This window comes from Melospiza melodia, chromosome 21, assembly GCF_035770615.1.
Source record: "Melospiza melodia melodia isolate bMelMel2 chromosome 21, bMelMel2.pri, whole genome shotgun sequence".
In the NCBI taxonomy this organism is placed as follows: Eukaryota; Metazoa; Chordata; class Aves; order Passeriformes; family Passerellidae; genus Melospiza; species Melospiza melodia.
In genome coordinates, this window is record NC_086214.1 from 6,038,438 (window position 1) to 6,054,883 (window position 16,446).

The 16,446-nt window shown below is 44.6% G+C and overlaps 1 protein-coding gene across 4 annotated transcripts in view; it reads left to right on the forward strand.

The window, feature by feature from the left end:
- CASTOR2 (cytosolic arginine sensor for mTORC1 subunit 2) overlaps window positions 1-16,446 on the forward strand; it is a 123,978-nt gene that overhangs the window by 97,596 nt on the left and 9,936 nt on the right. For all 4 annotated transcript variants that reach the window (XM_063174178.1, XM_063174180.1, XM_063174181.1 and 1 more), the window contains 2 exons: window positions 14,546-14,739; window positions 15,592-15,724. In XM_063174178.1, the coding sequence (XP_063030248.1) occupies window positions 14,546-14,739; window positions 15,592-15,724 (327 nt within the window). The remainder of the gene's footprint in view (window positions 1-14,545; window positions 14,740-15,591; window positions 15,725-16,446) is intronic.

Here is a 16,446-nt window from a genome sequence, read left to right on the forward strand (position 1 = left end):
ATTTCTCTCTCCAGCTTGTATGCACTGGTTCAATTTACCTGGAAGACATGTTTTTGTGTTTTTAAATGAAATCAGTGGTTGTTTTTCTTACCCAGGGTAAGGCTGGTGTGGAGAGCAGGATGGGGTTAAAGGGAGCGCTGCTCAGGTGCTGGCAGGGCTGCACCTGCAGGAACCCCCAGAGCAGGGGGGGATGAGCTTTGCAACCCCATCTCTGCAGGCAGTCTTGTCTGCAGGTGCTGTGTGTGTAACTAGAAACGAGGAGCAGTTGTCTACCCCTGAATCATAAGGAGATTTTGAAAAATGTAGCCCCTGTCTTCCTTCAGAAAAGCAGCCCCTTCACAGACTCAGATAAATTGCCCATGCCTCTGACCCCTTTGGGCGAAATGCTGCAGGCTGAGAGGGAAGGGAAGGGAAGGGAAGGGAAGGGAAGGGAAGGGAAGGGAAGGGAAGGGAAGGGAAGGGAAGGGAAGGGAAGGGAAGGGAAGGGAAGGTCTAAGGTGGCAGGTAACCAGGCAGAGGGCTGGGAGGGAAGAGGGAGTCAGTAGTCGTTATTAATCCAGGAAGAGAAGCATCTCTACCCAAACAGGAATTTTCTATTATTCAATTTTCTGTTATTATTATGTCTGAGTCCAAGGCAAATTATTGGTAGGTCCTGTCCCTTGTTTTGGCAGGAGGGGAAGGAAGGTTCAATCCTGCTAGCATCTCTCACCATGCCTTTGAAGGGGTGCTGGCTGGAGTGACTCAGCCATTGCTCTAAGGATTTCTTTTATAGAAAAGGAGAATCTGACTGAGTGAGTGTGTGCAGCTCTTACAGCTGTATGCTTGGCTTTTCAGAAGTGGCAGGTTGATGACACCTCAGGAATAATTTGATACCTCCCAGCCAAGGAAATATTTTCCCAGTTCAAATACTACTGAATATCCCCTCTGTCCATCCCCAAATTCACAGAGAGTAGGAGAAGGGGAGTAGAAAGACATCTCACAAATTGGAAACTGAGCTGATGTGAATACTTTTCCCATCACCACCCTAAGTCACCTGCATGCCTGGCAGTGTCAGGGGATGGGAACACATCAGAGCTCAGCTGCAGCTGGGAAGGATCTTGGTGTTTTATGATGATGGGCTCAGATGACAGGAAGACAACAAGTGAAATTCTTGTGGTGGTGATGGGTTGGGTAGGCAGCACTCCCAGATTTCTCTGAGACTTGCCTACAGACATGCAAATATGTCTGCACTGTCCTGAAAGTCCCTTTTGAAGTGATGTAATTATTTGGGTGGTGCTATGGATCCATTCTGTAGTCTTAGAACAGGATGGGAGCACCAGAGAAATGGACCTGTAATGGATGTCTGTCACTGGGCACTGTTGGAGCTGCCTCTGCTTGGCTCTGTGTGCTGGGTGAGAGTTGTGTATCCAGAACATCTCTAGGAGGGAAGTCTTCTCCTCCACATCCTTTAACTGGGCCAAGGGTAGGCAGGCATTTAACAAAACATGAGATCTTCCTGTTCCAAACAGTGACAGGATTAATCAGACCAGTATCTTCAAAACATCCCAAATGACAAAGGTTGTGTGCTGCTGCAGACCATGGTTGCAGATGGCCACCTGTTGAAAGTGAAGGGAGACAACCCATCCTTTGATCAGCATCGAACTCCAATTTATTGATCCAACATGCACATTTTTATAGTGGTGTTAATTAAGCTTATACATATTACAAAACCCGAGCTCATCATTGGTCACAGATTACACATTAACCCCTCCCTTTGTTTTCAATACCTGTGGTTTGTTATTGAAACCAAGATTTGTGTTCTCACCCTGGTATGAATGGTTCTCAAAACCTCCATGTCTGTTCCCAAAACAGCCAAGGACAGAATGTTTACCTGTTATGAGAAGACTGCCTGAGAACTTAGCTGTTTACAGAAACAGGCTGTGAGAATTTGCTCCTCACAGCTGCCTTTTACTTTTCCATCAGCTGTATATGATTATGGCATGTCTGAACAAAACTCTATAAGCCATTTCTGAGCAAAATTCTCCAACAGCCACCCAGCCCCAGTGAGGATGCTCACTCCTCTGAAGGGAGCATGATGTTTTCATGGAAAGTTAATGACTGTTAAAAATGGCATTTCTTCCTCTTTTCCCTGCCTGAGGCCTGCCTGTGGTTCTGGAGTGACCCAGGATGTGCACAGGACCCTCAGTGAGGCAGAACACAGGACCAGCAGTTTGTGTACCCACCAGCACACAGCTGCACCTGACTTTTCTGCTTGCTGCAAGCTTCATGTCAGTCCCAGGTGAAGGAGTACAGGAAGGCTTCCACAAGGCCAGGAGAAAATTACAACAGCAGCAAAACCCCTGCCAAACCCCATGCATACACTGGTTGGATATTAAATACTTGAGCCAGGGCAGGGAAAGGAATGGGCACATGAGTTCTTGTGGGTATTCAGAGATTTGTACTGGGTGCCTCTGGTGAATCAGCTGCAGCTGCAGCAGGTCTGGCAGATATGTAGAACTTGCCACTGCTTGGGTATTGGGTCAGTGCAGGACAGGCAGAGACTCTGGGTGGTGTTTGTGGCCTCTGCCTGTGGCAGTGCAGCACTTGGTGGTTGTTGAACTCAGCTCTTTGTCAACACAGGGATGCTGATTCTTTGCTTGAAGGTGGGGAAGGTGAGGTTTGGAGGAATATGTGCTGATTTTAAAGGAAATACATTGTGTCTCACATGGCTGAATAGCTGTCTCCTGCAAGGGGAACTTGCATTGCAAACATATTCTTTTCCCCTTGGGAAATTCTGGCTTTTCTTTGATCCAGCTGCTGTCCAGATGAAGACCAAAGGAGTCACTTGTTTTGGGTTTAGGTGGGAGCCTAATGAAGAAAGAGGAACTGCTTGGATTTCTGCAGCCATTGCTGATTTTCCCACTTCAGAGGGATAGCAGAGGCATGGACACCCCTCACCTCACTGCCACAGGCACTGCTGGGGATGGCTCTGAGGTGCCACCCTGCTGCAGACACAGAGGCTTTGGAAAACAGCATTAAGTGGAAATACCAGCACACAAGCAAAGCAGAACTGCTTCCTTTAGGTACACAAGGGTGGCTGGCCAGATCACACCTCCTGAACTTTATTTTGGCTGTTTTTGTAACACCCAGGAGCCACAATGCTCTGTGATGCCAATATTTCACATAGTTATTTAGTGCAGGAGAGGAGGACTCTGCAACCAAATATTTAATGTGAAAGGGAAGCACAGGGATGGGAGAGAATGTGGTTTGTCAAGATCACCTCACAAACTAGTGACAGAGTAAGACAGGTAAGTCAGTAATAAGACAAAAAATGCTTATAATGTATTGTAATTAAGAAATAGTGGGTTTCTGATTGTAATAGCCCAAATTATAACATCTGTATTGTCTCACCCTTTACCTGAGACTGAAAATAGAAGCTTTTTAAATGCCTCTCAGCTAATCTCTAAGTCAAAAAAGGGCTTAATCCAACAATTCTTGTGGGGCCACCCCACAGTTACAGACTCACAGCATCCACTTGCAGCCATTGCCACTGCCCCAACATTCCTGCACATGGATTGTGTCTGTCTGACAGGGACAAGGCACCTGTGAAACAGCCTGCAGCTCTACTTAAACATCAAGCCAGAATCCAGCTGGGTAAGCAATCTAAAAAAGTCTGGAAGAAAGAGAAAAAAGATGCACAGAAATGGTGCATTTATAAATGCAGCACATTTCTTGCCTCTGCTTCCTACAGTCAGCAAGAGCAGCAGAGTATTAATCTGGCTATTGCTGCTTTTTGCTTTCACAACACATCCCAGCAAGAACATTCACTGTATTTTAGCTCTCCTCCAGAAATGGACTTTTGAGTTTCCTCTGCTTGCCTGTATTCAGGCAGGAGAGGATCCTGAAGAGTTTATTTTAGATAAAAGTCACTGCTTTGTCCAGTCCCAGTGGTGTGCCAGGCATATTGGATTCTGGACCTATCCCAAATTCATGTCTGCACCCTTAACTGAGGAGCAGGGATGGGGATGAGCAGGGAACTCCAGAGGTGTAAATAGATCAGTCAGCCACATGGCGTCATCTCTGCTCTGTACAAATATAGCTGAGGACATGCTGAGCAGAAAAAATCATTTCAATCAGCACATGCTCCTTTGCCAGCTCTGCAGCCAGCATAAATACATTCCCACTTCTGCTGCTTTGAGCAGATTAGCTACTAAACTTTCTAGGACAGTGCCACACCTCAGGATCTACCTCATCCCATTCCTCAGAATCTGTGAAGGCTGTGTGTCCATGCCAGCAGAGTGAGGATTCTGTAACATCTGCTGAGAAAGTGGTGCCTGTGTTCCCACACGGGTCAAGAGAAGCAGCTCCACAGTGTCCTCCTCCTTCATCCCAGGGCATAGACATTGTGCCTGGGATGTCTTTGCAGCTGTACCATTAGTGGTAAAAATACAGATTTCTCCATCTTTGACCGTGACACCTCCAGTGCTTTCACATCAGACTTTCCTATCTCATGCAGATATGTGGGCAGATGTATAACAGTGGAGCTTTACAGTGTAGTCTCCCTTCCCTAAATTTTTTTATAAAGCCCTTGCTCAGGAGCTGCTGGATCAGAGTGGCTGCAGAAACACAGAAATAGTTGTGATCTGGGGGGTAGTGGATGGGACAGCTTAGGAGAAGTAGGTACTTTACATTAAAAGTTTCCATCTGTTTCAGAATATTCACTTGCCCCTGCAGATTGTATGGGCAGTGAAGCTGATACAGCGGCAGCTGTAGCTGCTGAGGTGGCTGTAAATACCCAGGATTAAATCCCTTGATGTGTCTAGTTAGGAGTCATTTCTCTCTCTCTTTGAGAACAGGGCTTGAAAAAATTCCCTGAGTGACCTCAATGCTCTTTGAAGCAGATTTTTGAGTCCACTAATTTTTATAAAATAAAGGTGGCATGAATGTGGTTATCATTTCTCTCCAGTAATGGGCTCAGAGGACTCCCTTGTATGTGGCTGTAACAGTGGTTTCCATTAAATGCACATAAGACCCAGAGTACATGTGTAATTCCCTGTGTGTGTAATTTGTCCTATTCACATGAATAGTTGAAATTTCAAGCTGGTTATTGTACTGGATAGAGCTTGTATTGAATTGTCAGGACAACATGAGAAAATTGCACTGGGTACATTCACCCATTCTAGTGTAATCCATAAATAGCCTTTAGAGTTAATTACTCCATAAATTGAAAGAAAATCTGTAACAGCAGACAAGGAGTAGTACAAGATAAATGTCATGCAAGAAGTGAGGGAAGATGCACTGCTTGAAATTGCTTTGGGAACACTCCTAGGAGGTGTGGGCTTGGGGAGGGCTGCTCTGCACTGGAGGCAGCTGCTCAGAGCTCAGAGTGGGGCTTGGACAGCTCAGGGTGCTGGCTTTTTCCTAGAGTGCATTCTTGCTTGCTTACTTCTTTTCATTTTCTCTCTCTTCCTCTGCCTGTTTGTCTTTTATGGTCTTGATAGTGGAAATTAAGAGACCTTTGCCTTTCAAACCTACCTGATTATCCCTGGAATAGCACTAGCACAAACAGCTGCCTCCCTCAGAGACAAAGCAAAGATGCTCAGAGAGGTCAGAACAAAACTTCCCAGTCCCTCCCATTCTGAGCTGTTTTTAGACATTCAGATCTTTGTGCAGGAATTTTCCATGCTGCTTTGTGTTAGCTGTGAAATGCTTCAGTTGTGGGGTGTATTTAAACCTCTGCTGAACAGCTCAGCTGGTGCCTGAGAGCAAGGTTTAGAAGAAATAAGGGGTTGGTACCCACTTTATGGGTAGGAAACTGAGGCACAGAAACATTGAGGCCAGATATATAAAATGTCAAGCTGTTACTTCCTCACTGCAGAGTGTGTGAGTTTATGAACTTAACAATGTTCTTTTGACAGTTGTGTGAGTGGGATAAAAGCTAAATAGGAAAATGAGATGACAGCTTTCACAGCTTCCCTGTTGAGGGTATTTGGAATAAAAAAACCCTCTCAGTTTTGCATGCTCTGTTAGGAGAAGGTGTCAGAAATACAGAAGCATACAGTTAGAGGTGGCAAGGGTCCCTGGCTGTGGATCCAGTCCTGCAGAGATGCCCAGGTGCATCAAGAGCAAATCTGAGATGCACAAAGAGCAAAAAAGGCACAGAAATTGAAGTTTGAATCTACTAATTCTTATAAAATAAAGAATGTGATTGTCTTTCCCTCCAGCAAAGGGCTTAGAGGACTCCCTTGTCTTCTGTCCCTGTTGCTGTGATCCTGGAGAAACCTGCTGTCACATTTGCTGGTGGCACTTATTATCTAATGAAGGTGTGGAGCTTTAAAAATCCCTACTGTGCCCTGGCTGTCTCACTGCTGGCTCTGTGTGTGAGCTGAGCACCCTGCAGGCAGAGATGTGCTGGAGGCACTGCACTCCTCGTGCTCAGGTCCTGTTTGCAGGGCCAAATCCCATCCCTGCCTCTGGCACAGCCTCTCTTGCTGCCCAGAGGTGCTGGATGCCCCATCCCCGGGCACAGTCAGGGCTTGCTTGGACAGGGCTTGGAGCAAACTGCTCTGGTTGGAGACATCTCTACCTGTTGGAACCCTGAGAATTTTAAACTTTCTGTGCTTGAAGGCACAGCCCCACAAGGGAACACTGCATTTGACCTGTGGCTGTGGAGAAGCCTTCCAAAATTGATTGATAGCACTGGGATTATGGGTGTGGAGTTGGTTAGAAGTGTGTAATATCATAGGGTGGAAAACTTAGCGTTTGGGATTTTAGAATATAGAAATAAATATGAAGCAAGATGGAGCTTTTACGGTGGAGACTGCGTGTTCTTCTTTACCTCCTTCTTTCTTCTTCTTCACCTTCTTCTTCCTTCTTTTTCATGGGTTTGGGTGATGTTTTGTAAATGGACAGAAAAGTCTGCATTGCAGCTCTGGGATCAGTTATTGGGTTAAAAGAGAAGATAATTCAGGTGTCCTTTCTTAATTGCATGGTTTAGTCTTAAAAGAACTTGTAACAAGAGTTTGCCATTTTGTGCTTTGCTCATGAAAAGCTGCTGAACTCACAGTAGTGAGAGTGTTTTACTGATAAGAAATAATAAACACCTGAGTCTGAACATGAACTGCCATCTCAAGTGCCTTCAATCCCGACCCAGAGAAACCAATATCTACCCAACGCAGGAAGGTTGCACTGGATGGTTTGTGAGAGTCCCTTCCCACCCAAACCATTCTCTGATTCTCTGATCACCAGTATTGTCCTCTGAGGAAGCTGACAGCTGACCAAACCATTAGCATAAACGGAAAAAATGGCAAAAGCTGCTTGGTCATGGGTGTGCTGACTTCTCCCCAGAATGATCTCAAGCTTGTTGGCCTGTGAGATGATTTCAGCTGGACTGGAGCTGTGGGATTTTCTTCCTCCTGCTGTGCACATAAGCAGTAACTATTTGGACCTAATAACCATGTTCCTCAGCTGAAAACTAAGTGATGAGCTTCATTGTTACTGACATATTTTATGAAAATCCTTTCTCTAGGATTTTTCTCCTGCGAAGCTGAGAAGCCTCAGAAAAGAAATGTAAACAATAATTATTTGATAACAGTAGAATGTAGTTTGGAGATGGTTTACCAACAGGTGCATCTTTGATTGGTCTCATGTAAATTGTTTTTACTCGATGACCAATCATGGTCTAGGTGTGTCAAGGCTGCGAGTAGTCACAGTTTTTTATTATAATTTTTTTTCCAGCCTTCTGATGAAATCCTTTCTCCTTCTTTAGTGTTAATATAATATAATATAATATAATATAATATAATATAATATAATATAATATAATATAATATAATATAATATAATATAATATAATATAATATAATATAATATAATATAATATAATATAATATTCCTTCTGAAAAATTGAGTGAAGATTCTCATCTCTTCTCTCACCCTAAAAACCCTCAAACACTACCACATTTCATCTTGTTTGGACTGTGCTTAGATCCCAAGTCCCTTGGTGTGGGAATGCTCTGTGGCACTCAGATCAAACTCACACCAAGAGCTTTCCACCTCTCTCTGCTGCAAGCTTCCCGTGGGATCTTGCTTACAATTTATGTGGCAGCAAAAATCTTTGCTCACAGTCATTAAGTGTACAGCTAGCAGCCTGTGTTTTGAGGCCAAAAGAGAGGCTGTTTGCATCCTCTGGGAAGTCCTGATTTACAGTGTAATATCCCCAGGATGTTTATGCTGCCCTGTGGGCTCCTGTGGAGGAAGCACAGTGCTGGTTCACTGGCTTTCCATGCAGCAGAGCAAAGTGTTGGTGGTCACCAGTTGTGGTGTTTGAGGGTCCCCAGGATGAGGTGAGAGATGAGAATTGACTCCAAGTTCTCAGAAGGCTGATATGATATGATATGATGATATGATATGATGTGATATGATATACTAAAACTATACTAAAGAATGAGAAAGGCTACATCAGAAGGCTTAACAAGAATGATAATAAAAACCTGTGACAGACTCAGAGAGTCTGACACAGCTGGCTGTGATTGATCATTAATTAAAAACAATTCACATGGAATCAATCAATGATGCACCTGTTGGTAAACAATCTCCAGACCACATTCCAAGCAATCAGATAGTTATTGTTTACATTTCTTTTCTGAGGCTTCTCAGCTTCTCAGGAGAAAAATCCTAGTGAAAGGATTTTCATAAAATATGTCAGTGACAGCGAAGCATTCTGCAGGAAGCACTTCCAAAGTATTAGGGACCAGAACACACAAAGCTGGCCATTGGACCAGCTTTAGGGCTCCTTCTGGATTTTAGCACACTATGAGAACTGATAGATAAATAAATATCTTTATCCTGCTTTAACTCCTTTCACACAGCTTCCTGGAAGTGAGAAACAGAATACTCAATTTCACAACATTAAAAGAATATTCACTTTGCCTGATTTCTCAAAAGAAACGAGATTCAGGTGTTATCTTCCACCCACTCTCCCCTCAGGATTTTGAGCTCATATGTCCAGTTTCCACAGTGCCTGAAAGAATAAAAATTTCCTGAAATGTTTCTTGAGCAGACATATCCAGGTCAAATGAGTTTTTTATGCAGCTATCAGGGGAAACACACCAACTGGGTACTGGGCCTGGGCATGCCAGCTCCCTGCTGATGCTGGGGCATGGCATGGCATGCTCTGCATGGCAGCACCCACCTGCTGCACCCATGGCTTTCCATCTCCTCCAGTGTGGTGCTGCTGAGAACTTGGAAAGATGCCTCAGCTTTGGATCAGGCTTTACAACCTCAGATAATCCCTCACTTCATTTGAAGATGGGATTTTAAAATGCGGAGCAATGTGGGGAGTGGGAAGAGAACCCCTTAATGAACATAAAGATCCTATTGAATATATATGTACATATAAACGGTGTTGCCACTTGGTGGCATTGGGCAATAGCTCTCCTAGTTTATCATGACTTCTGCAGTTGGCAGCATTTATATTTTTAATGACTTACTACTGGCAGCTCTTATATTTTTAATGACTTATTATTGGGGTCCTGTTATTGCAGGAGCCTTTTTCTCTGTCTTTTTAGTGCAAGCCAGACTCTCCCTGCCATTTTTGCAGAGGGAAACTATTACAAGTGAAATAATTACAGTGTAAGGTTTCTAAAGCCAGAACACTGATCAGAAAGTCCGCAATAATTTTTAATTTCATTATTTCTTAATATTTGGAGTTAACTGTGGCTGGAAACATAAGTCTCATAATGATGAATCAAATGAGCAATTGCTTCATTCAGAGTACCAGAAGAAACCAGGGAGTGGCAGAGCACTCTGCTGTAATGTAAAAGTTTCTGTGCTGAGTGAAGATAAATGCTTAGGAGGTGATCCAACATACCACACCAAAGGAGGAAACCAGCTGAGGGTCTTCATTTCTGTCCAAGCACTATGATAAGTCCATGATTTATCTACACTTTCACTTGGAAGCTGAGAGGTGTCTGATTGCTGTAAAGTTGGAAGAGTCCATAGAAAACAATTCAGCGTCTTTGTGTGGGGAAGGGAATTAGCAGGGTGCAGTACAGGACTCACCCAACTCTTGGTGTGGGTAGGTGAAATACATTTCTGTTGTGGAACTGTGCATTTTTCAGTTATTTCCACCTTAGCTATAACCTTACCATGAGAAATATGAACCCATTTAAACTAGGTACAGAAAAGGAAAAAAGTTCTGGTGATGTTGCCCTTTCTCAGAGCATTTTGCACATTTTCCAGTGTTCTTTTGGAGAGGTAGGGCTCTCTCCCAGTGCTGTGCCTCCTGCTATGCCGGGTGTTTGAAACTGAGGGGTCTTCAGGGTGGAAAATGTAGGCAGAAATAATGTTATTTTTCTAATGCTGTGCAAACTGACAGCAAGCTGACAATCAGACTGACTCTGGTCAGGGTTGTAAACCTGGAGATCTTCCTTCCCTGCTCTCTGTGACTTCCTTGGCTGCTTGCAAAGACCCACGAGCTGCAATCTCACCATCATCCCAGCATCCTCCCAAGGATATTTTAGGAGCAGCAGCTCACAGTATTTACAGCATTGCATAATGCTCCAGCAGCAGCAATTCAGTCCTATTTGGGATTCAGCCAGTGTTTGTTGTCCTCCTTGGAAATGGTATTGATTATTGGAGCTCAGGAGCCAATTGTGGCCACTGTGATACTCAGCACCTGACATCCCAGGGTGATGTGCTGGGGAGACTCCTCTACTTCAGCTGTGGCTGCCAGTGAGGCTCTGGACAGGCTGCACACCTTGGAAATCATCTGTGCTGTGAATAAGCAGTTACTCACATCCTAAATGTTATGGGACGTGCTGGGTGGGTTTGGTTTGCACAGGGCCTGGCATTAGTTTGGTACCTGTGCCAATGGAGAGCAGCCCCACAGGCTTTTGGAGACCAGCAGCACTTGGTACCCAGTGTTGCATTGCCAGGGAAAATCATCCTGGACTATCACACTGATCATTTGTTGTTGAGGCTGGTGGTGTTCCATGCCAGAGACCATGGATGGAATAACAGCTTGAGTCTGGAATCCTGCTTTTCCAGACTGTGGTAGGTGTCATGTTGGGCAGCAAATGATGGTTATGGAGCCTGCAGGCAGCTGAGCTGCTCATGGTGCCTTCTGCAAAACCAGAACAATCTTAAGGCTTCATCCCAATGAAAGGTCAAAATGAAAACCCTGATTATAATAAACGAAGCCCAAATCTCTGACCTTTTAGAGGTCTTTCTCAGCCAGAGTTGAGATGTTCCCCATGATCAGAAGTGGGAGTGATTCTGATAAACCAGTTGCAAGAGGATCCTGAGAGCCCAGCAGAGAGATTTCTGCTCGATGGAAGGACAAGGGATGTGGCCATGCTGAAGCTGTGGGGGCCTGGAGCTCTGTTCTCCTGGGGGGAAAGTGGTGGTGATGGAATTGAATTCCATCCATTCCAATGCAGTTGGTCCTGGAATGTGGCAATTCCTCATTTTGCTCTTTGTTTATTACCTTATTCTGCCTGAGTCTGTGCTAATGTTACAACTGGTGTTCTCAGCTCTCTTTGGGTTTACAGCATTCAACAGCTTCCTGGGCAAAGCACCATCCCACATGCCTTATTTATTGCTATTTAGATGAATTTGGTGAGCCTTCAGCTAAGGTTTGTTTTATTAAAATTTGGGCTGTACTTTTCTGTCTGGCTGCCTGGTAGAAACAGTGTCCAAAATTGGTATTTCAATCACTTCCTATATATTTTTCCAAGTTAATTGAATCATGAGAAGCATGCAAATGCAAATGCAATGGCCCTTGTCATACTTCATAGGGCCTGTTAAACACATCAACCCAGAAATTATTAACACTTCCCAGTAGTTACAAAGAGCAATGAGCAAAAGAGCCTTCCTTCCCCCTGAGGAAGAGCTTGATGAGGTCTTCTTGGGGCAGCTCATCCAGCACAGCTGCTGCTGGAGTGGAATGGGATAATGCCTCTGTCCACCACAAAATACTGCATCTTCCATCACATCCCTGGCCCAAAATTGTGTTTAAACTGGTATTTGTGTTTAAACTGGTATTTGATGAATTGCAGTCCTTATCACCTGCACAAAGCAGGAATATCACCTCCTCTGTGTACAGAGCAGGGAATGAGCTGTGATCTCCCTGCCAGGAGTGAGTCATTAGTGGGCTGGGGCACACCTGGATGTGCCTGCTGCAGGTGGGATCCCTTGGTGAGAACAGGACCCTGGCACGTTTGTAGCTCAGCAGAAGTTGTTTTGAGCTCCAGCTTCTCCATGGCAGATGATGCAGAAAGCTGGGGTTTGGAGGTGATGCAAAAAACTGATGAGAAAATGGTATTTTGCTGCAATAATTTGCTTCAAGCACCTTGCACAGATCTCTCTGACATAACATACTGTTGATTAATGCACAAACTTACCTCCTCTCCCTGGTGTCTAGTTTTCATTCCACATAAGCTCTGATTATTAAAAAGAAACATTGGTTTATGAAGCTAAACATCAAAATGCAGAAGCAGAACCCTCAGTGTCCCCACTGTTTGCAGTGTGTATGCTCAGGGTTGTTTTCATGCTACACACAATTGAGGTTATTGAAGAAAGCAAAATGTGTTTGTTATTCAGATCATTTTGGGTTTGCAGTGCTGTCAGTGTCTCAGGGAAGGGATGCCTGAGGATTCAGAGAGGGTGAGGTTAGGAATTTATTACAGGGTGTCTGGGGCTGTACAGAAACAGCTCCTAAAGGTCTCATTGAAGGAGAAAGAAAGGATGGAGGAGCCAGGAGTGTGTGGACATGGAGAAATCCACACTTGCCTAAAGTGTCAGAATGCTGCTGCAGGAGCAGCAATGCTGGGCTCTGTGATTTTGGATTCCTGGGCTGCATCCCACCTCTGAGCTGAGTGTTGGCCTCCCCTGGCACCTCTGCTGGGGCCTTGCTGGCTGGATCTGCATCTGAAATCAAGTTCCTTACCCCAAGTTGATTTAGCTGAGATTATGCATTTGTTACTCTGGATCTGAACTGTTTATTTCTGTAATTTACTCCTGAAAAAATAAAAAACCCAGAGAATCCTAGAGCAGTGTATGCCTTCATTCCAGAGTCTGCATCTGCTTTTCTGGGCTGTTAATGTATTAAGAATTCTTTAAAACAGTTAATAATTTGTATTAAATTGTTTAGCTTCAGATTTTTTACTACTTAACCATAACAGATTAGAAGCAAGTGGAATGGGATTATTCTTAGTATGTTCCATTTCCAAAGTAATTTGTGTTATCTTTGCATTATTATTGCTTACTTTGTAATCCCTAGTGTATGTGTTACACCATCCATCCCTTGCAGAGCTGTGTGGTTCTTCTGCTTTAGAGATGGAGGCAGGAGCCCACAGATGCACAGGGTGCCTGCTCTGCATCTTCAAAGACCAGGGATAGTGCCCAGGCTGCTCTGCCAACCTCCATCTCCAGTGCAGGAGTACAAAATCTGGGTTTAGATTTGAGTGGGAAAATGGAAACAAAAAAGGCCAGAACAGCTTGAGTAAAATGCTTGGAGAAATTGTATGATAGAGATTTAAGTCCAAGACCACTGTGCTGCTTTGAAAACTAAACCACCTGGAGAATCCTCATGGAATTACCTTGAGAGAGATTTCAGGTTGGAGTTACAATTTAATAGAAAGATTGCAATAAATGCAGTGATACAGAGAAGAATGGCACAAAGAGTACAGCCTGGCACCCTGTTGGTCAGGGTGCTGATCACAGTGCTGTCAAATGATGGTTGCAGGCAAAAGCCATGTGCCTGTGGAAGTTCTGGTCCTCCTCTGGATGCATCCAGTGGTGGTGGTGATGCTGAGATTCTGTAGCTCAGGTTGAGGCAGGAATGCTCAGTACCTCCCCCAAGGTGGGGAGCTTCACAATGGAATGATGTAATAATGTGAGTCATAGGATGTTTTGGGGATTTCTTGATGGTTGAAGTTACAACTCCTATTCTGGTGGTGCCCATTGTGGTCCATTAGCAGAGATTACCCACTTCAGGTTGGGTGTGACTGTGCTGGTGCTTCCCCAAAGGGGAGTTACCACAGCTGAGCGGTTGGTGTGAGAAGAAACACTACCCTGCCTTGAAGGGTTTGCTTCTTCTCCCTTATCTAATTTAACAGCCAGATTGTGGCCTGGGGTGTCAGGTGAGGGATGGGCAGCTCCTGCAATGAACAGTTTGTCAGGAATGATGTGGAGGGGAGTAGAATACACAGTTTGTTTAGACCCACATTGTCACTCTCCTGTTGTAACCACACAACCACCACAGGCTGTTTCCCCTTGGGAAGGTCAACAGAATTGGTCACTGGCATCCAAGTGAATTGCTGAGTTCTCTGTGTTGTCCTTGCCAATCTGTGTGAATCCTGCCATGGAAATTGATGTAATCAGCACATGAAGGAGTGTCACAGTATGAACCTGTGGAGCAGCATGGTAGGGCCAGGAGGTTGGGATAAGTGGGCTCATCTCACTGCTTGCACTGAGGTCTGTGCTAAGCACATACTTGCACATGGTGGACCTGGCTCTCTCTGCCTCTAAAACAAACTTCTGTCTTCCCCTTGTGTCTCTGCAGAGCTTCCTTCCTCGGAACACTTGAGCGTGGCCGATGCAACATGGCTTGCCCTCAACGTGGTGTCTGGTGGAGGAGGCTTCTCCAGCTCCCAGCCCATCGGAGTGACCAAAATTGCCAAGTCAGTCATAGCACCCCTAGCTGACCAAAACATCTCAGTGTTCATGCTCTCCACCTATCAGACAGACTTCATCCTGGTAAGAGCACATGAGGGGACCAGGCAGAGTTATTGCCACCAGATGAAAATTCAGTTGGGCAATTCTGGGAACAAGTTATCTGTCAACTGACAATTGACAGTTGTCAGACTTGACAGTTCTGTTGAGTTGTCTGGGTGTGGCAGAAGTACCAAAGTCTGCTTTCCCCAGAGCTCTGTTCCTTGTAGTTAGGCCCTCTGACATCTCAGGAGCTTTTGCCATGGGATGAAGCATTTGTTGTCATGGCTTGTCTGGTGTCTAATGAATGCTGAGCCCACCCAACAGTTCTCTCCTGTAATGGAGATACTGGCAGCACTTCCCACCATCACTCAGATATTGGTTTTCTGAATGTTAGAAGAACGTAGTGTCTGCTGTCAGGTCGGCTGATGATGGCCAAGAGGCTCCAAAGTTGTTTTGGTTATAGACAGACAGACTTTCTGTCTCACACACGTGTGTGTGTGCCTGCACACAGGGCATACCCTTATTTCCTGAGGAAACAAGACTGAAGAACAGGCAGTGCTGAGCTGTTACAGGAAAAGAGGAGAAGCATCTCCCACTTAGAAATCTCCACATTCTTTTTACAGTCATAAAAGCACTCTGGTGCTTAATCCTACTGATACTGCCACTGATATCACCCAGTGTGCTTCTCTTAAGATACACCTAAATGGTAACTCAAGCAGGAGTCGTGTCCACTTTGCTGTGACCTAAAAGTGTGTACCCTCCACTGCAGGGTTTTGTCATTTCTGGTGCATATCCAGATAAAACCATAATATAAAATATCCAGATAACACCATAATACCAGATATCCAGAAGATTCCATAACACCATGCCCAGATGATGCTGTTGTCCCCTCAGGTGCGCGAGCGAGACCTGCCCTTCGTGATGCACACGCTGGCTGCCGAGTTCACCATCCTCAGAGTAGTGAATGGGGAGACAGTGGCTGCTGATGACTTTGGGGTAACAAATGGATTTGTCAAACCAAAACTAGGTAAGCACCAGCTTGCCAGGGATTTGGTCTCCCTGACACATGGGGTGGAAGTTCTGTCTCCTAGCTTCTTTCAGCATTTCAATGAATATTTTCTTAAGACTGCAATCTTACAAGCCTCTCTTAGTACAACCAAAGATTTGAGCAGGTTCTTAACTTTCTAAGCAGTGCTAGTAAGTTTGGCTGAATTTTGGCCTTTTAATGCTAGTTTTTCTAGAGAAGACATGCCTTTGGTAGGACAGAAGGTTAAAGTACAGTTTGTTGCAGTTGCAAAAATAATGTTGTGTGTAGCCCATATTTCCATGCCTCAACATTCCAAAAGAAAATGGCTTCTCTAAAAACTTGTTTAAGTATTGCAGTGATGCACAGAGAAGATTGTTTTTCAACTTTTACACTTCAGTGCCAGTGAGGATCAAGGGCACAGTGAGCCCAGGGCTGTACAGAACCTTAGGATGTTTGCAGGCTAAAGGAGCAAGTATTAAGCCAAAGGGCACAATCAGGAAAAAGAACAACTTATATACATATGCTTGCCTACAGACATGTGTGTAATTTTTTGCCCATAACCAGACAAAGAAGGGATCAGTTATTATGAAGTGCCACTCAGTTTCATCACTCAAGAGCTAAACAATCACCTTGTTTAAGAAAATGAATCTTAAAGAAAAAAAGCATCAGGAAAGGGCACAGTGAAACACATGTTGATAATGCACCAGCCCACAGTTTGCTGT